General features: G+C 34.5%; 1 protein-coding gene across 10 annotated transcripts in view; it reads right to left on the bottom strand.

The window, feature by feature from the left end:
• RPTOR (regulatory associated protein of MTOR complex 1) overlaps positions 1-22,191 on the bottom strand; it is a 503,724-nt gene that overhangs the window by 317,840 nt on the left and 163,693 nt on the right. For all 10 annotated transcript variants that reach the window (XM_072645257.1, XM_072645259.1, XM_072645258.1 and 7 more), the window contains one exon: positions 8,938-9,096. In XM_072645257.1, the coding sequence (XP_072501358.1) occupies positions 8,938-9,096 (159 nt within the window). The remainder of the gene's footprint in view (positions 1-8,937; positions 9,097-22,191) is intronic.

Below are 22,191 nucleotides of genomic sequence, written 5' to 3'. Positions count from 1 at the left end.
CTTCAAGTCCAGTTCTCTACCTACTCCAAAATACTGTTAATAGTGTTCTCAAAAGAGCTTTAGGTATGTTACTTCTCCAGCAGTAACTAGACATAGATGATTCTCATTAAGGATATTTTTCCTTTTCTTCTTAAAAAAAAACATATGTAAGACATTTTCATTCCAAAGAAAGGAAGAGGAAATGAGGTTAGTTACAATTATCTTTAATAAAAAACTAGCCTTGCTTCATAGAGCACTATTAGAAGATTAAAGCTATCCACAACAGCACTAGTATAATAGCAAAGAGGAGTTCTGAAATATTAAATGCAGGAAAATAAGGAAGCTATGAGTTTTTCTAATATTAGGTTAATGTGACTATTGACCTATAAGTAGTATCTTTAATCTAAATTGCTTTAGACTTTCTTATGGATCTCTTGGGAAAATGAACCATGAAAAAAACAAAACAGCTTGATATTCGAGAGTTTTTTAGTGGCAACAATTTAGGCTAAAATAATACTTCCTGAAGGCTTTATCCTTTTTAATCTACATGTCAGAATGTGGAATGCATTACTGCCATAAGAGGGGATCTAAGAGTCACACAATCATATTGGAAACATAATGGCCTCTGGCATAAAGGCAGAGAAAATACTTGCTGAGTCTCAGGCAGAGAGGATAATTCTACTGACTAGTGCTATAATAAACATCAAGGAGAAGATAATCCCTCTGTTATTCCCTATAATCCAAATAGAATACAAACAACTACCTAAGAGATACACTAGGAAATGTCAAATGCATTAATTGAGTATGAGTTCTACATTGTAGTAGCTATCTGAAAATATACATTTTTATATACAAATAGCACGGATTTAGGCCTTGCCCTAGGTTAGAATTTGACCTCCTGGGGAATCACATCATTCTCAGATCGAAGTCTGAGAAACCCTGACCTTTGGATGTAGTTTTATCTTACTATAGTATAAACTCTGCTAATCTAAAAATGCTAACATGAGATACTAAATAACTGGGTTATTGGTCTTGGTCATTAGGGCAGGCCCTAACCATTAAGGTATCTTGCTGCTTCAGAAAACTGATACAGATACTCTTCATGCCACTGCTTTGTTACTACCACTATCCTTGGACACACTACCACTAGCAACTATTACAGTTTCCTGTAGGAAATTTTACCAATACCATCTAGTCATAATGTATCTTTTATAAAGGAGTGGTTTATTCACAAGAAACAAGGTATTTAAATGTGTATGACATACAAATTTAAGGTAATTACAGAAAATGAATAGTTAGGTAGACATCAAGTAAATTAAGCTAGACTCTATAGCTAACATTCCTTGGGCTGAATTGACTTACACTCAAATAAATCAACCTGTCATTATCAGAAATGGCCTTTTTCACTCTAATGACTCCCCTAGGCTCGAAGTTAGGATTTGTGGACCTCATTCATTCTCCTGATACTCATCTTTTTGATAAATCTAGGCTCTCTCGTCTAACCAAGAAGCCTCCAGACAACTGACAAGCTTTTTAAAAAATATATTAATCTATTTGTTTACAGTTTTCTACAAATACTTCCATGAGTGTTAGATTTTCAACCTCTCCCTCTCTGAGACAGCATGCAATCATGTATGGATTCTACATATACATTCTTATTAAACACATTTTCACATTAGTCATGTTGCATAGAAGAATTTTAAAAAATGGGAGAAACCATGAGAAAAAACAAAACAAAACATAATATAACATAACACAAGAGAAAATATTCTGCTTCTTTCTGGGTTCCAATTCCATAGTTCTTTCTCTGGATGTGGATGGCATTTTGAATTGGCAAGCCTTTGGTGTTTAACTTATACATCCCCATGTTAATAATGCTTTTCTTCCCTACCAAGGTGGGTATTGTCCAACTATTTACTTAAAAGATATGATTACAGTTTTACCAAATAGCCAAAAATTTAAAAAAAAAAAATCACTCCCAAATTTCACAAAAAGACACTGATTTTCAAGCAGGTGGCTCAAATTCATTTTTGATCAAGAAGAGTATCCCAGCTAAAACAAAGTTAACTAAGAAGTCAGGGAGGGCACATGTATCATCTGTGTGCTCCTAAAAAGTGAATGGTACCACTCAATTACCAAAATAGCAAAACTCTGGAATAACAGAAAACAGTTTTTCTAAGTGATAGGGTTTTTGTGTTTGTGTAATCATAGCTACTCTTTAAACCAGTCAGCAAGATTTATATGAAGAATAGAAATCTACATCTATGTAGGGCTTCCTCTAACCAATAAAAATTGAACACTAAATAAAAGCCATACCAAAAAAGGTTATGGTCGCATGGCAATCTTTCACAGTTGAACAAGGGAGAGAGGAAGAAAGTGTAGAATATTATTTGGAGAGCAAAGGGGAAGGAAATAAAATAATGATGTAACAGTGTTCCCAATATTTCCACTTCAACAAACAATTCAACATTTCTTAATTGGATAAAATGTACAGCACATAATTCTACAGGTTACCAGAATTAAGAACTGGGAAAGAAAAGAGAGACCATATTCCAACCTAATGCAGGTACATTCTTTCCAGTTGGTGGTGCAACCATACCTACTCCAACCTACTAGAAGGGCATGAGAATCTATCATATATCATAGACTGTACAGTATACTCTATAGCCATGAGTATACTAGCAGAGGTAAAGGGATCTTGGTTAGAGCTTTGTCACAAAAAGTATTTATCTACAAACAAAAGCAAGCATCATATCTAATAGGGACACACTACAGATTTCCCAGTAAGTAAATGAGTAAAGCAGGGATGCCCACTCTCTTCGTTATTTACTTAATAAAGTTCTAGAAATACTAGTAATAAAAAGACAAGAGAATGAATAAAGGTATAAAGATGGGTAAAGGGGAGATAAAACCTTACTTATTTGATGATGAAATTTATTTAGAAAATCTTAGGGAAAAAGCAAAAATATTTGACACAATAGCTTCAGTAACATTATAAGCTACAAAATAAATCCAAAATAATCAACAATATTTCTTTGCAATTAAAAAAAAGAAGCAATAACAGAAAGGGCCATCTCATTCCAAATAACTAAAAAAAGTATAAAACACTGGAGGTTAATTTATTAAAGCACATAAAATACTTGTATAGATTCAATGATAATATACTCTTTAAGGAGTGACAATGCTCATGGCTGGACCATGCCAATATAATAAAAATAATAGTATTATCAAAAATAATTTATAGTTTTAATATTACATCAAACTATCAAAAGGGATACTTTAAAGAAAATGATAAAATAGTTATCAAAATTCACTTCAGCAATGAAAAAGATCTAGAATATCAAGGAAAAAGAAGGATTAGCACTGCCAGACCTCAAATTATTTTTTAAAGAAGTAGTCATTAAAAAATGTATTTAATACTGGTTAAAAAATAGAGAAACATACCAAAACAACAAATTAAAAAAGGTAAATTCAAAAATGATGAAACTCAAAAATAACTCTGTGTTTAATAAACTCTGAAACATAAACTAGAATTCCATTTAATTTTTTTTTAAAACCTGCTAGGAAAACTGAAATAATAAAAGTCATACTATTAAAAAATCAGAAGAGGAACAAAATCATATAATTTTCAGAGCTATGAGTAGGAGATCTCTTAACCAAACAAGGGAGAGAAACAATCACAAAAGAAAAAAGTACATAATTTTAGTCACATAAAACTGAAGAGTTCTTATAAAAACAAAATTAATATATCCAGAATAAAAAGGAAATCATCAAATGAGAAAAATTTTTTCACACTAAGTTCCTCAAATAGGGTTTTATAGCCAAGATATATAAAACAATTAATAGATAAAACCAAAAGCCACACTCAAATGTTCAAAGGATATGAACAAACGTTTCTCAAAAGAATAGTAAACTATGAACAGCCATAGTAAATGCTCCATTAGGAGAGGTGAAAATCAAAACAACTCTCACTTTCACACTTGACATTCCACAAATTGGCAAAAATGAAAAAGATGAGAATGGTAAATGTTGGGAGGGATTAAAAGAAGATAGTTGTGAGAACTGGAGAGCCTATTATGGGCAGAAGTTTAAGAGGGAGACTTAGATTAAATAGTGATAGATCAAATCCTCTAATTTCACAATGCCACATCACATAGTGGATCCTCATTTCAAGAACTCAGAATCACGACAACTTGGATATAAATTCCAACTGAGACACTATACGTGCCTAACAAATTACCTACTGTGTCAGCACACCAGTTTTGTTATTTGTAAGATGGGAAGAATTAACAATTAGGACTATTTGGAGTGGAAAGGGATATATCCGGAAGTAGCTTATTCAGGATATTTTTCAAATTTCAATGTGTAGTTTTATTCCAAAACTCCAAGTACATAAAAAGTGGCATAAATCTGGGACTGCAAAACCTTTAGAGACCAAAACCAGGACAGCTCTACTCTAAGTCAAATGAAATATAAAACACAAAAACCCTCAGGTGAAGAGAGGGAGTAAGAGAAAATGTCTTTATCTCCAATTTGACTTTCTTAACGTGCTCGTTAATAGAAGGGATTAATCCACTGAGACACATAATGTCAAGAATAAAGAAATAACATTTATCTACAAAGAAAAGAAGTAGAGAGATGGATAAATTTCATAACAACCCCAATTTAAAAATTTTAATTCAAAAGGTTTATCACACTGTAATCTTTCTCACAAACACTAAAGAACAATCTACAGGTATCAATTAAGTACTAGTTCAAAGATTCCAGAAAAAGATTCAACTAATGACAGACTGATAAATAAAATTTATCCCAGAAGCTGGGGTCCTTGGGTTTATCAAGTGATAGATTGCTATATTCATTGACTACTGTATTTTGAGTTCCTAACCTATTCCCCTGGTCTACCCCTCTATTTCTTAGCTAATACCAACTGGTTTTAATGATTCCTGCTTTATAATACAATTTGCTAACTGGTAGGGCTAGGCCACCTTCCCTAGCATTTCTTTTCATTAGTTCCCTTGATATTCTGGACTTTTTGTTCTTCCAGGTGAATTTTGATATTATTTTTTCTAGCTCTAGAAAATAATTATCTAGTAGTTTGATTGGTATGGCACTGAATAGGTAAATTAATTTAGGTAGGATTGTCATTTTTATTATGTTAGCTCCATCTACCCATGAGTAACTGATGTTTTTCCACTTACTTAGATTTGACTTTATTTGTGTGAAAAGTGTTTTGTAATTGTGTTCATGTAGTCCCTGGGTTTGTTTTGGCAGGTAGACTCCCAAATATTTTATAATGTCTACCGTAGCTTTAAATGGGATTTCTCTTTCTATCTCTTCCTGTTGGGCTTTATTTGTAATACATAGAAATGCAGATAATTTATGTGGGTTTATTTTTAACCTGTAACTTTGCCAAAGATGTTTATTGTTTCAAGTAGTTTTTTACTTGATTCTCTGGGATTCTCTAAGTAGATCATCATATCATCGACAAAGAATGACAACTTAGTTTCTTCTTTGCCTATTTTTATTCCTTCAATTTCTTTTTCTTCTATTATTGCTAACATTTCTAGCACCATATTGAATAACAGTGGTGATAATGGACATGCTCGTCTCAACCCTGATCTTATTGGAAAGGCATCCAGTTTGTCCTTATTACATATAATTCTTGCTTATGGTTTTATGTAGATACTGCTTATTATGTTATGGAAAGCTACATTTGCTCGTATGTGCTCCAGTGTTTTCAATAGGAATGGGTGTTGTATTTTGTCAAAGGTTTTTTCTGCATCTATTGAGATAATCATATAGTTTCTGTTAGTTTTATTGTTGATATGATCAGTAATGCTGATGGCTTTCCTAAAATTGAACCAGACCTGAATTTCTGGGATTTATATCCAGAAATTATATAAATCCTACCTGATCATAATGTTATTCTCATGATAAGTTGCTGTATTCTTTTTGCTAATATCTTATTTAAAATTTTTGCATCTATACTCATTAGAGAAATTGGTCTATAATTTTCTTTCTCTGTTTTGGCTCTTCCTGGTTTAGGTACCAGAACCATATTTGTATCATAAAAAGAATTTGGAAGGACCACTTCTTCACCAATTTTCCCAAACAGTCTATATAGTATTGAATTAACTGTTCTTTAAATGTTTGATAGCATTCACTTGTAAACTCATTGGGCCCTGGAGACTTTTTCCTAGGGAGTTCATTGATGGCTTGTTCAATTTCTTTTTCTGAGATGGGGTTACTTAAGAATTCAACTTCCTCATCTGTTAATCTGGGCAATTTATATTTTTTAAAATATTCATCCATCTCATTTAGATTGTCAAATTTATGAGCATACAGTTGATCAAAGTACTTTCTAATTATTGTTTTAATATCCTCATTAGAGGTGAGTTCACCCTTTTCATTTTTTATATTGGTAATTTGATTTTCTTTCTTTTAATCAAATTGACTAAAGGTTTAACAATTTTATTGGTTTTTTCATAAAACTAACTCTTAGTTTTTATTTATTAATTCAATGCTTTTCTTAATTTCAATTTTATTAATCTCTCGTTTGGTTTTAAGTACTTCTATTTTGGTATTTACTTGGGGATTTTCAATTTGTTCTTTTTCCAGCTTTTTCAGCTGCATGCCCAATTCACTGATCTCCTCTTTCTCTATTTTGTCCATGGCACTCAAAGATATAAAACTTCCCCTAAGAACTGCTTTGGCAGCATCCCCTAAGTTTTGGTAGGTTGTCTCATTATTGTCATTCTCTTGAATGAAGTTGTTGATTGATTCTATGATTTGTTGTTTAACCTACTCATTCTCGAGGATTAGATTATTTAGTTTCCAGTTAATTGGCATTCAGTTGAGCATATCTTTCCTTTTCTTTCTTTCCTTAGCTATTTGTAAAGTTTCATCAGGTAGCCATTTTGCTTTGTTTCTCTCTTTTTCTTTGGAATGTTTTTTATTGCTTCCTCCTATACAATATTGCAAACCTTTGTCCATAGTCCTTCCATCACATCTAATCCCTTAAATATATTTAACATCTCCACTTCATATTCATGAGAGGATATTATTTAGGTCATACATAAATGGTCTGATGGTTTTCCCTACTTTCTTCAATTTAAGTTTGAATTCTGCAACAAGAAGCTCATGATCTGAAGCACTGTCAGCTCCAGGTATTATTTTAACTGAGCTTCTTCACCTCTGGTTGCAAAGTATATAATCAATTTGGTTTCTATATTGTCTATCTGGTGATGTAGTGTCACTTCTAGGTTTTTGAAAAAGAGACACAAGAGATTATGACCAGAGATTTACCTTGTCAAAATTATTAGTCTCTACCATGCTTCATTTTATATTCCAAGGACAAACTTGCCTGTTATTCCAATTATCTTTTGATTTCCTACTTTGGCATTCCAATCCCTTAAGAAGAATGTGACATTATTTTTTTTGGTTGTATTACTAGAAGATGTAGGTCTTCAAGAACTGATTCACTTTGGCCTCTTTGGCATCAGTGGTTGGAGCATAGACTTATATTACCATGATGATGAATGATTTGTCTTGGATCAAACAGATATCATTCTGTCATTTTTGAGATTACGCCCCAGTACTTCTTTTCTCACCCTTTTACTAACAATGAGGGCTATTCCATTTCTTCTAAGGGATTCTTGCCCACAGTACTGTATGTAGTGATCAGCTGAATTAAATTCACTCATTACTGTCCATTTAAATTCACTGATACTCAAGATATTGATGTTTAATCTTTCCCACTCCTGTCTGACCCCATCCAGTTTACCTTGGTTCATAATTCTTGATGAATTAGAATTAGGAGGAGTTGAGGAGGCTTCCAGTAAAAGATGGAATTTTGGTTACTACTTAAAAAAAGAAGGAAAGTCAGTAGTTGGAGCAGAGGAAGGAAATCATTCCAGGAATGAAAGACAGCCAGAGAAAATATCCAGAACACAGCAATGAAGCATCTTGTTCCTAGAACAGCCAGGAGGCCAGTGTCATTGGATCAAAGAGTATGTGATAGGGAATAAGGTGTTAAAGCACTGGAAAGTTAGGAAGGAACTAGATTATGTAAGACTTTGAATGTCAAAAAGAGCATTTTACATTTGATTCTGGGAATAACAGGAAACTATTGGAGTTTATTGAATAAGGGGTGATATGGTCTGACCTGTACTTTAGGAAAAATCACTTTAATGATGTAATGTCATGAAGAGAGACTTCAGATAGGCAGCCCCACCAAAAATAGCCCAGAGGTGAGGTAATGAAGGCCCATACTAGAACAGGGCAGTGTTAAATGAGAGAAGAGGGCATATTTGAGTGATATTACAAAGGTGACATCAACAGCTCTTGACAACAGATTAAGGCACTGGGAGTGACAGATGAATAGTTGAGGATGGCTTCTAGGTTCTGAGTGGGAGAAACTGGGAGGACAATGGTGTCCTCAAGAGTAATAGATAAGCATGGGGGAAATTTTAGAGGGAAAGATAATGATTTCAGTTCTAGACATAATGTATTTAAGATGTCTATTGGACATGCCATTCAAAATGTTTGAAAGACAGTGGGAGATGCAAGACAGGAGATCAGCAGAGAGTATGGGACAACTAGAAAAATGTAAATGGAAAGAACACCACACCAAAAAAAATCAAAAGTAAATATAACAGAATTATAAAGATTAAGCAAGACTTCAATGAAGACAAATGAGAAGACAGCCCTAACCTATCCCTTTGTGGAGGTAAGTGGTCTACTAATGTTACACATTGCATATTTTTTTCAAAATTTTTCAATGTGTGAATCAACTGTTCTGACTTTTTGCTCCTCTCTAAAAAAATAGATTTGTCATAAGGGACAGAGTCCTGAGAGGGAAAAAGGGGAGAGACAACTGGGATTAACTATGGTGATGAAAGCTGTTAACAATAAAAAAAAGAGAGGGAACTCAGTTTATAGGCTTTGAAGTTCACCAACCTTGTTGAAGACCCAGATTTCTCCATTTACCGTGGGCCTCGGTACACCATGCCCATTGTAGTGGAAGAGAACCCGTTCTTCCTTGGCATTTCGGCGAAGGGATGTGCAAAGCTTCTTGACTTCATCCACTGTTGGATCAAGACTTTGTTTGTAGCGGGCCTGTTGCAGTAGAAGAAATTTTAAAATTATAATGCATTCCAAACTCTATATACTATTCTATAAAACTCAGGATTCCTTTTGATGCTGGTCATAGCTTTCCCCAACTAGAAACTAAAGAAACAAAACTATCATTCCACCAGTCTGTCATGCCACACTCAAGTCAAAAAGTGACGACATTATTCATATACATACTAAATACTTTTATATTCAAAGTAAAAATGACAAAAATGTATAATATTCAGTTGCTGGATTCGTCCCTTGCCTTTCTACAGATAGAAGTTAGAAACATATTAGCATAGAATGCACCTGGAATCAGTTAAACACTAATAGTTACAGAGGAGAGAACAGGTATTAAGAAGTATGGAAGTTTGCAGAGAGAGCCTGCTACCTAAAAAAACTCATGAGGAATTTCAGCACCTGTAATTATGCCTATTGGTATTCTGACAAATTAACTTATGACAACCAACCATTTGAGAAAAATATTAGCAGTTTCAGAGAAACCTGGGAAATACTATATAAAATGAAACAAAATGAAGTGAGCAGAACCAGTGGAACAATTTATGTAACATTGTTATTATATAAAAACACAAAGACCAACAATTCCAGATGACCAATTATGACACCACTTGACTCCTGACAGTTGTAATGGATTCAGACTGTAGAATGAAATATATATTTCTTGGACAAGTTCAATGTAGGAATTTGTTAACTATGCATAGTTAGGGGGTTTTATTACATAAAATTAGAAGGACAAGGTAGGAAGAGAAAATAGTTTTTTATTCACAGAAAAATAATTAAAATTTTAAAATGCTGCCTTAAAAAATTTTAATTTACATTAATACTTAGAAGATAAACAACAATATTAATAACAAAATAGACTAATCCAAACAGTAGTGCAATGCATGAAGTGCTGGACTGCAAGTGACAAAGAACTAAGTTTCAATTCTGCCTAAAACATATACCAGCAAGGTGACCCTAAACAATTCATCTGACAGTTGTATGCCTCAGTTTCCTTAAGTGTAAAGGAGGAATAATAAAGCCACCTATGTCCCAGGAGGGTTGTGAGGAAGAACATGAAATAATGGGGAAAGGACTCTGAGACACTTGAAATGTTATATTAATGTTATAATTATTTTTTTGTTATTACTTCTTAGAAGGGCAGCAAATATTAAAAAGTGTTCTGAAAATTGAAAAATATCATCGCAATTGGAAAATAAGGATGTATTTTCCTCACCTTTTATTCTCAGTCAAAAATTTCAATCCCACTGAAAAAAATATTCAAAATGTCTATTCTGTATGAGGCATTATTTTTCACAGAAGTGTTACATACCACAAGTTATACATCTAAGAGGAAACCAAAAGACAGAGGTAGTGTGGAAAAGTTGAAGAGAACACCAAAGTTTTGGTTAAAGGCCCTGCATTCAAAACCAAGCTCTCTTCCTTGTGATCTTGAATAAGTCACTTAACTTTCCTAGGTCTTATTTTTCTCATCTATAAAAATGAGTTTTATACTGAACCTCTAAGTTCACTAAATCTCAGCTCTAAATCTAAGACCCTATGATCTTATACTAGAGATGACTAAGACAGAATTTATAGCCTGAAAGAGTATGTTAAGTATGTATCTATTATGGGCTAGGTAGTAATTATAAGACAAAAGTAAATGCTATAACAGTAGCAGAAACTGAGGGGGTGGGGGTGGGGGGGCAGGGGAGGTATGAAGCAAGAGAAAGAATCACATCTACTTGGGACACGGTCAGAGCTGACGTTAGAGGAGCTTTTTTTAAACCATGGAATAAGTTAGGAATACCTGGAAAATGGAGGATGTCAGAGATAAGAAACCAACTCTAATTGTATTACATTTAACTTTTTAGATTACTCCATGAACTAGAATCCAAAAGCTAAGGTATAGGTCAGAAACACATATGCTAAGAAGTTCCTTATCAAATTCACTTTTAGCTTTACCATTAAAATAATATTTCAAAGTCTAGTTCTCACCACAAAATTCTCTAAACTCACAACCTAGGTATCATCTTCAACTCCTCACTAACTCTCATCTTTTCATATTCAATCTGTCAACTGCACCTTTGTAACATCTCCAAATAAGCTCCCTTCTCTCCTTAGATGCAACCACCCTAGGGGCAGGCCCTCATCACTTTAAGACTGAATTATTACAAATACGCTGCTGGTGAATCTGCCTGCCTCAGGTCTCCCCCCACTCTAATGCATTCTCCATTCATCCACTGAAGTGATTTTCCTGAAGCACAGCTACAATCATGTCATTTCACCCCTCTACTCAATAAACTCCAGTGACTCCCTATCACCTTCATGATCAAGTACAAAATCTTCTTTTTGGTGTTCATAACTTAGTCCCTCACACTTTTCAGTCTTCTTATACTTTAACATACCTTTCTTCCCCATATATTCTTTGATCCACTGATCACTCACCTCCTTGTTATTCCTCATTTCTTAGAGATCCTCTTTTAGTTAACTATCATCCCTTAGTGGCATTCCGACCTCTTAAGGCAGCCCATTCTAGTTTGTTTTTGTTTTTTAATTAAACGAGCCTGAATTTGCCTTCATAAAACCCATCACTTCTAATATAGTTCGAGGGAGGGGGTGTCAGGCAAAATAAATTTAATTCTCTTTTTGTTTTTTCGAATATTTGAAGATAGCTATTATGGAGTCTTTTCTTCTACATTTCAGACTAAAATATTTATGGTTCTTTCAGCTGATCTTCACCTGGCTTGAATTCTAGGCCCTTCAACATTCTGATTGCCCTCATTTAAACTTTTTTCAGCTTCTCAACGCCCTTCCTAACCTGCAGCGCCCAGAACTAATATTCCAGATAAAGCTTGAACAAAAGAGATTATCACTTCCCTATTTCTCTCTTAATGATAATTCATATAGGGACTGCAGCTCACCTAAACCCTAGACTTTAATGTGGAATAGGGAAAAGTATACTGGCTCTGAAATTAGAAAACCTGGGTTCAAATCCTGCTTCTAACGTTTATTACTTATATGATTTAGGGCATCTTATGCCTCAGTTTCCTCAGCAATAAAATGAAAAATTGAACTAAATGGTTTCTGAGGTCCCTTCAAGGTCTAGATCTATAAATAAATGAATTTCACAGGACTGTTACATACTCAAGTTGTAGACCCACAAGAGGAGAGCAGAAAAACAGTATTTTTACATGCAGCCTCTAACCCATGATTTTCAGGTTCCAAACTGTTATGAGACTGCCTATTTTTTTTGAAGCAACTCAAAACTGACATATAATTTATTCTTCTGTGCACAGCTATATGTATGCACAAACTACTAAGAAGGGGATAAATCTTAAAGCATTTTACTATATGCCATATATATATTAGAAGTTTCCAAAAGTGGCATTATTACTGGAAGACACAGTAAGCGGAAAGAGTAAGACCTCTGTGATTTTCATCTATACTCTCACTAAATAACTCAGCCTCCCCAAAACAATTCATCATGGAGACAGAAACCTAAACTCATTTTACAGGTTTTGAGTCATGAACCATAAAAAGCACAAACATATTTGCCATAGTACCCACCAGGAAGTCCTTTTACTTATTAAAATAAAAAGTACATTTTCTAAAGAAAAGCCCAGAAACCAGTATCATATCTTTAAATCACAATTTAAAAAAATGAAAGTAACAGAGACAAAATGATATCCTAATACTACAGATGATGTACCCTAAATTCTGAGAACTAGGTATGCTTGATATTGAAAAATGATACTCTTGAATCATGATAGAATTTTTTAAAGTTTTGCATCTGTCAATGTAATGTAATAGCAAAGGATAAGAAGAATGTATTTCTGATCCAGGTTTATTACAAAGTAATAATTATAGAAAATAAATTATAAAAATTGAAAAATTACTGAATAGTATGTCAAAAGATAAACCTACAATGACGGTATAATAAAACATCATTGTCATTTAAAATATTTTAGCAGTGTAGATTGAACGATCTTTTCCTTCTTTCAATCTTTATACATACCATGGTATATACAAGAAAGCCTTAGCCAAAGCTCCAAAAAACTGCATGTTAACAGAGTGAAGTATACTTAGATGACCTGGGGCATTATCTAAAATCAGTAATGCTTTAAATTTGACGTTGCATGACAGAATTTTAAATTTGAATTTTAAGCATTTTGAACTAGTTGTTTTCTAGTAGTGGTGAGAGTGACACAAATTAAATGCTAATCTAGCACACTCACTTTCTCTCTATTCCCATTAACTAACACTGTACTTGCAAGGTGGTTGCAAGGTGTTTGAACAAGGTTCAACATTAGCCATCAATGACCACTGAACATAGCAAAGCTAAACATGCGATTCGTATAATAAAAGCATGCCTTTGGTCAAAAGCATACATTAGCTACCCAAAACTCAGACTTTGGTCAACCTTGGCTACCCAAAATGGTAACAAAGACGTAGCATGACACAGTAGGTAGAGAACAGGACTTGGAGTCAGAAAGCCTTGGATGTGAATCCTGACTCCAACAATTACTAGCTATATGACTCTCTTTATTCGTCTAAAAACTGAAAATAACAGCACATAAAACTAAATTTTTTTAAAATAAAAAAAAGTATATATCCAATGCCATCCAAATTAAATTACCAAAAATTATTTTACTGAAAAAAATAATAACAAAATTCATTTGGAAGAACAAAAGGTCAAAAATATCAAAAGAATTAATGAAAAAATGTAAAGGAAGGAAGTTTATCAGTACCAGATCTTAAACTACATTATAAAGCAGTAATTATAAAATAAACTATCTTCTACTGGCTAAGAAGCACAAAGGTAGATCAGTGGAACAGACAGACATTACAGCAGCAAATGACCTTGTGGTGGACAAACGTAAAGACTTACATTTAGGGGACAATAATTCTTTGCTTGGTAAAACACGGTGTTGTTTAAATGAGATAATTTAGTCTGTAAAATATTTTGCAAACCTTAAAGCATGACATAAGTGTCAGCTACTAAGCCTAAACACATTTTAAATTAATCTTATTTATATTAATATCTTTTGTTTTATATTAATTTCATTTATAAAATATCCCTTTGCCCTCACTTACACAGCAAGTCATCCTTTACAACAAAAATTTTAAAGAAAATAAAACATAAACAAATTAGGACATACGTGGAACAGTATTGTTCTGGAAAAAACGTGAAAGGGATGTATTAAGAAAAACCTTGGAAAACTTGGAAATGAAGAGTGAAGGAAGCAGAGGTAGGAAAACAATTAATATACCTATAGTATATTTTAAAGACAAACATCTTTTAATGACTTAAGAATTCTATCAATTCTGAAGGATCAATTATGGATGGAGCAGGTCACCTAAATCCTACGAGGGGAGTGGTAGGCTCAGTGTGCTGAATGAGCTACGTCACTTTTGAATAAGACAATATATGTTTCCTTGACTACACATATTCATTATAAGGGCTGTATTTTTCTTCCTCCAATAAGAATTAATTTTTGTTCAATAGGAAATATCAAAAATAAAAAGGAAAGAAAACAAAGCAATTCAGTAAACTAACTAATTCATCAAACATATTTGAGGGAATATGCAATATTCAATGCCCACTGTACCCATCACCTCTACAAATAAGGGAAGTACATTTTCTGAATTCTTCACCATGTTCATATTTGGTCTTTATAATTACATACTGTCAAGTGCTATCTATGACAAAAATTGAACAGAAGTGTTTCAAAGTCTGAAAGACTACACCCAATTAGAAGGAGAGAAACATTCTGACTGGTTAGAAATCACTATGAAAGACAGGCCACTTAAACAGAAGCTTATAAGTTTCTCCCCAGAAAGCATAACTAGGAGAACTCATGGAAAGGCTGACTTAGCTTGATACAATGAAAACTTCCTAACAATGGGAGATGTCCTAAATAAAATAAACTCCCTGGGAGATAGTAGGTTCAAGCTCATGAAAGGTCTTCAAATAACAGTTAATTGATCATTTTTAAGAGTATGTTTTAGACTAGATTCTTATTCAGATAAGGGTAGGACTAGAATAGTCCTTATGGTACTTCCAAATCTGTGATGCTGTGAATTTGGTAATCGTTAAGACTAAGGCAAGTTAGGGGGTCTGCAACAGATATCAAGAGCAATTATACAAAGATTGATTAAAGAACCTCCTCAGATTGAATCACCATCATCCTAAAAATTTACACATCTATGAAACTTTATGATTTACATGGTACTTCTGTCATGAAACCCCTGTGGGAAATGTGGTGAAAGTATTTATTGAAATGTAGATTTTACAAATAAGGAATCAAAATCTCAGCATCATAATATGCCATGAATCACACAGCTACTAGGTAACATATCTGCATATCAAACCAAGATTTTCTTACTAATATTTGATAAGCTGTGATACACTCTGGTAGAATAAATGTTCCTATGGATGACAGCAATGCTAGGTGGCTTGGTGAATAGGATTGAACATTGGAGGTAGGAAAACCTCATTTCAAATCCCACTCCAGACATTCCCTAGATGTATGATCTTGAGGAAGTCTCTTAACCTTTCTCGGCCTCAGTTTCCTTATATATAAAATAGGAGTAATAATATCACCTACATCACAGGGTTATGATGAGGAACAAAAGAGTTAACATGCAAAGTACTTTGCAGGCCTAAAAGCACTATATAAACATGACATATTATTATCGAGGTCACAGAGCTGCTTAAGCATAAAATTTATGCAATTGGTCATATTAAGTAGAATACACATTACAAAAGTACAAATCCAAAATTATGCTTACTTAAAAGCAATTTCAGTGAATTTTAAGTGCTACTGAAAAACATGCCATAGCAGTAAGAGGCAAAGACGGTAGGTGCACGATTCCAAAGCAAAACTGATACAAGAGATATAATAAAATATGTGACATGATCCTATTCCTAAAGGAGATATCGGTGACAAAAGACATACATTTATTAAAAGCTTACTATAAATATTTGAATTGATTGGAATATAAAGCTTTAGTGACCAATATATATTTGAATAAGGTTTGTGATATACACTGAATCTGAATATCACTTTTTCTTAGTGAAGATACACAAAGAAACCAGAAACTGGTTCACATAATAAATATATATGATCCTCCTTGCCAAGCAAAAGATTTGATAATTAAGGGCAATGCTGCTTTTGAACAAAAGTTCTTCTGTTTTCTTCACTCAGAACCTATGGATATCATCTACCAATTTGTCCTTTTTTCCCCTAGTCTCTAAGACGGCTCCTCTGCTTGCCAAGGCAAATGTGCCTTTTGATTCTATCCCTACCTGTCTTCCTCAATATCCTCTCTCTTATCTTCAACCTCTCCCTTTCCACTAATTGTTCCCCTATTGCCTTCTAACATAACCAAGAACACTCCATCCTTAAACAGAATTTATTGGACCCTAGAATCTCCTCAAATGTTACTCTAACATATAATTTCCTCTCTCTTGAGACCTTGGACCTAGTAGATACTTAATAAATGCTTCATTTTCTGAGTCAGACTCATAGAAAAACTACCTGCACTAACTACCTCTGCTTTTTTTCCTCTCACTCAGTCTGCAAACTTTTGCAATATAGCTTCCAACCTCATCATTTAACTGGAACTTCTCTCTAGAGTTGCCAATGATCTCTTAATCAACAAATATGACAAATTTTTCAGTTCTCATACTTCTCACTATATCTGATGCATCTTACACTACTGTCTGTCCTCTCCTCCTGAAGACTCTTGCCTCTGTTTTGTGACTTTTTGACTGTATGAGGGGGTGTGGGCTTGGGATACTATTCTCTCCTGGTTCTCTATATGCCCATGTGACCAATTCTTTTTCAATCTCATATGCTGGTTGATACCCATATCAAGTCTCTTAACTATGGGTGTTCCCAGAGGTTTAATTAAAAACCCCCTTCTATTCCTCTTTGTTAACTTCATCTGTTCCAATGGTTTGCTATTTTTTTAATATTATTTTTTTTTCCTGGCTTTAGCTATTGAATCTATGCAGACAATCCCAAATCTAAACAATCTAGCTTCTAAAAGGCCAATGGTCTACTGGACATTTCAAGCTGGATATGCTAGAAAAATCTTAACCTCAACATATCTAAAACTGAACTCATTAATTTTGTCCAAAAATCTAAACGACAAATATGACAAATGCAGAGAAGCATGGAAAGAAAGGCATGAATTGACATGACAGAATGAAGGCAGTAGAAATACAAAAACTGTACACAATGACTACAATAATGTAAATGTAAAGAACAGACACAAATCACAAGGAAATGTTATGACATTAGAAAGAATACGCACAGTTCCAAAGAAGATAAATGAAAAGATACTCTCACTAAACTCCCTTAGAGAGTTGGAGAGGTATATAGGTACCTCTGTACATACAGAGTAACACTGTACATTTTTTTTTTTGCAAGATTGATCCATTTCTCTTCTTCATGTCTTTAAAAATACTCTTTGTTATACTGGATGGTTCTGATGGGGGGAAGAAAAGAAAGATATTATTAGAAATTCTGGTGATCAACATTTAAAAGGAAAAATAAGTCAATAATTTTCATTTTTAAATCCACATGTGACCCAGATTCCATTACCCTGCATATACCTCAAGGAAGTTATTGACAGAAAGGATCTATATACATGAAAATATTTTTATAAGGACTTTTCTTGGTAGCAAGGAACTTAAAACAATTGATGTCCATCAACTGCAGAACACTTAAAATATGATAGGTGAATGAAATGAATAATTAATGATAAGAATAGATGGATAGAAAGAAGCATGAAAAGAAATAAAAGGAAGCAAAAGGGGTAGAGTCAAGATGTCAGAGTAACTGCACAGACTTGTTAGAGTGCTCCCCCCAAGCCTAGCCAAATACATGTAAAAAAAATGACTAAACAAATTCTGGAGCTGCAGAATCCACAGAATGACAGAGTAAAGTGAATCTCCAGCACAAGACAGCCTGGAACATTGACAGGAAGTCTACTGCACCACACTGGGAGAAGAGTGCAGTCCAGTGTGGGCCATGTTGGCACAGAAGGGACCTGAGCAAGCTTTGGGGAGGATTGAATCTCTAGCACCTGTAGCAATTTCCAGACTTTAGGACCCCATAATACTGAGGACAAATTGGAAGGCCAGTGGAAAAAAACTATGGGACCTGTGTGAGAGAGTAGAGTGGCTGGGCCCCAGCCTCAGGGCCATAGAGAGGGGAGGGGGTGGAGGAACAGTCTCTTAGCCCAGGAGGCTAGGAATCGCAAAAAGGGGGGGGGGGGGGGGGGGGGGGCCCTCTTGCTGTGGAGGAAGGGAACAAGGACAGGACCAGAGCTGTCCCAGACAATCCCACCTCAGCGAACCAGGAGGAGATACTGAGCCCCAATGGGGTGGAGCCAGCAATCACCAACACCAGTACCCTAAGTGTGCCTCAGGACAACCTAGGGAATCAGGAAGACACTAGTGCAGATGGGGTTCACCAACCACTAAGCCTGCCTGTGCTCTAGCTGAGGAGAGAACTCTTGCAGCCAGACTACCCCTCCTCACATACCTCATGCAGCAAGTTCCAGGGTAACTCTGGGGAAACTCAGAAAGATTTCACTTGGCCTCTGCTTTGGCACACCAGCCAGTTCAGCACCAGGTAAGCTGTAGCATTTGTTCTAGGTGAAAAAACCAGAGGCCACAATACACAAAACCTCAAATTTCAAGCACAAGAACCATGGAACAGAGACCCCTGTGTCCCAGAAGCAGAGATACACTTTAAAAGTCAGGAAAAAGGCAATCATCATGAACAAGAAGCAAACTAGAAAAGAAAAGGCCATAAAATCTTTCTGCGGGGACAAGGACCAAAACACAAATACCACAGAGGTCAGCACTGAGACTATACTACCATTTGAAACTTCAGAAGGGAAAATTAACTGGTTTCAAGCCCAAAGAGCATTCATGGAACAGCTGAAGAAGAATTTTAAAAGCCCAATTAGAGAACTAGAAGTAAAACTGGCCAATGATTTTAAAAATGTGAAAAAAAGAATTAATTGAAGACAACAGCACCTTAAAGAGAAAATTGGACAAATGGAAAAGGAAGTACAAAACCTAACTGCAGAAAATAACTCCTTAAAAGGAACAACTGGGCAAATGAAAAAGGGAATGCAAAATTTAACTGAAGAAAACAATCTATTAAAAGTCAGAATTGAGCAAATAGAAGCTAATGACTCTATGAGACATCAAGAATCAGTCAAACAGAATGTAAAGAATGAAAAAATATTAAAAAATGTTAAATATCTCATAGGAAAAACAACTGATCTGGAAAACAGATCCTGGAGAGAAAATCTAAGAATTATTGGTCTACTGGAAAGCCATGATGGAAAAAAGAGCCTGGACAATATCTTCCAAGAAATCATCAAGGAAAACTGCCCAGAGGTCCAAGATCCAGAGGGCAAAATAGTCATCAAAAGAATCCACCATTCACCTCCTGAAAGAGATCCCAAACTGAAAACACCAAGGAATATTGTTGCCAAATTCCAGAATTATTAAGTGAAGGAGAAAATATGGCAAGCAACCAGAAAGAAACAATTCAAATATCGAGGAGCTACAGTCATGATCACACAGGACCTTGCAGCTTCTACATTAAAAGACTGGAGGAATTAGAATATGGTATTCTGTAAGGCAAAGGAGCTGGGACTACATCCAGCAAAATTGAGTATAATATTTCAGGCAAGGAGATGGACATTCAGTGAAATAAGGGACTTCCAGACCTTTCTGATGAAAATGCCAAAGTTCAATAGAAAATTTGATCTTCAAACAAAAGTCTCAAGAGAGGCATAAAAAGGTAAACAGGGGGAAAAAACTTGTAATTCAAAGTGGGCAAGCAGTGTACATCCCTATAAGGGAAAATAACACTTGTTCATCTTGAGAATTATACATTTATTATGATATTTAAAAGGGATATTCATAGCTAGAGGGAGTGGAAATAAATTAAATAATGTGGTGATGAAAAATGTGATTTAAGGGTGCGAAGAGATTTAAATGGGAGATGTGAAAAGGAGGCAGAAAAAGATAAATTACATCACAGTAGGAGGTACAAAATATATTAAAGTAGAGGGAAAGAGCGGAAGAAGATACACAACATTTGAGATTTACTCTCTTTGATTTGGTTCAAGGAGGAAACAACAATCTCAGCTAAGTATAGAAATGTAACTAGCCCTATAGGTAGTAGGAGGAGAAAGGGGAAAGAAAAGGGAGGGGAGGTTAAAAGGGAGGGGAAAATAGTATAGGAAAAGGGGAGGAAAAGGGAGGGTGGCTGAAAGAAGGGAGGGAAGACCAAGGGAAGTGGCAGTCAAAAATTAGAACTATTGTGGAGGGGAAGGGAGAACTAAAAGCATAAACGGGGGAAAGAGGATGGAGGAAAAGACACAGATAGTAATTATAGCTGGGAATGTGAATGGGATGAACTCTCTGATAAAACGGGGGCAGTTAGCAAAATGGATTAAAAATCATAATCCGACAATATATTGCTTACAAGAAACACATTTTAAACAGGGGGATACACACAGGGTAAAGGTAAAAGGTTGGAGCAGAATATATTATGCTTCAGCTGATGGAAAAAAAAACAGTGGTAGTAATCCTAATCTCAGACAAAGCAAAAGCAGAAATAGATCTAATCAAAAGAGATAAGGAAGGAAACTATATCCTGCTAAAAGGCACCACAGAAAATGAAGCAATATCATTACTAAACATATATGCATCAAGTGGCATAGCATCCAAATTCATAGAGAAGTTAAGAAAGTTACAAGAAGAAATAGACAGCAAAACTATACCAGTAGGGGACCTGAACCTCCCCCTCTCTGAACTTGATAAGTCTAACCTCAAAATAAACAAGAAAGAAGTCAAGGAGGTGAATAAAACTCGGGATCAGATATATATGATAGATCTCTGGAGAAAACTGAACAGGAATAGAAAGGAATATACCTTTTTTCAGCAGAGCATGACACATATACAAAAACTGACCATGTAGTAGGGCACAAAAACCTCACAATTCAGTGCAAAAAGGCAGAGATAGTCACTGTATCCTTCTCAGGTCATAATGCAATAAAAATTATATATGATAAAGAGCCATGGAAAGACAGACCAAAAATTAATTGGAAACTAAATAATCTAACCCTAAAGAATGAGTGGGCTAAACAACAAATCACAGAAACAATCAATAACTTCATTCAGGAGAATGACAATAATGAGACAACCTACCAAAACTTATGGGATACTGCAGAAGCAATTCTTAGGGGAAGTTTTATGTCACTGAACACCTACATGAATAAAGTAGAGAAAGAGGAGAACAATAAATTGGGCATGCAGCTGAAAAAGTTAGAAAAAGAACAAATTGAAAATCCCCAAGTAAATACCAAATTAGAAACACGGAAAAGAAAAGGTAAGATTAATAAAACTGAAAATAGGAAAACTATTGAACTAATAATAAATAAAACTAAGAGTTGGTTTTATGAAATAACCAATAAAATTGATAAATGTTTGGTCAATTTGATTAAAAAAAAAAGAAAACTAAATTACCAAAATCTAAAATGCAAAGGGTAAACTCACCTCCAATGAGGAGGAAATTAAAACAATAATTAGAAATTACTTTGCCCAACTGTATGTGCATAAATTTGACAATCTAAGTGAGATGGATGAATATTTAAAAATATATAAATTGCCCAGATTGACAGAAGAGGAAGTTGAAAACTTAAAAAGCCTCATCTCAGAAAAGGAAACTGAACAAGCCATCAATGAATTCCTGAGGTAAAAATCTCCAGGGCCAGATGGGATTCACAAGTGAATTCTATCAAAATTTAAAGAACAGTTAATTCCAATGCTATAGAAACTATTTGGGTAAATTGCTGAAGAAGTGTTCCTACCAAATTCTTTTTATGATACTAGTTCTGATACCCAAGAGCCAAAACACAAGAAAATTATAGACGAAATTCTCTAATGAATATAGATGCAAAAATTATAAATAAGAAACTAGCAAAAAGAATACAGCAACTTATCATGAGAATAATATATTATGATCAGGTAGGATTTATACCAGGAATTCAGGG

The sequence above is a fragment of the Notamacropus eugenii genome, chromosome 2, assembly GCF_028372415.1.
Source record: "Notamacropus eugenii isolate mMacEug1 chromosome 2, mMacEug1.pri_v2, whole genome shotgun sequence".
Classification (NCBI taxonomy): domain Eukaryota; kingdom Metazoa; phylum Chordata; class Mammalia; order Diprotodontia; family Macropodidae; genus Notamacropus; species Notamacropus eugenii.
This window is presented reverse-complemented; position numbering and strand designations above follow the sequence as displayed.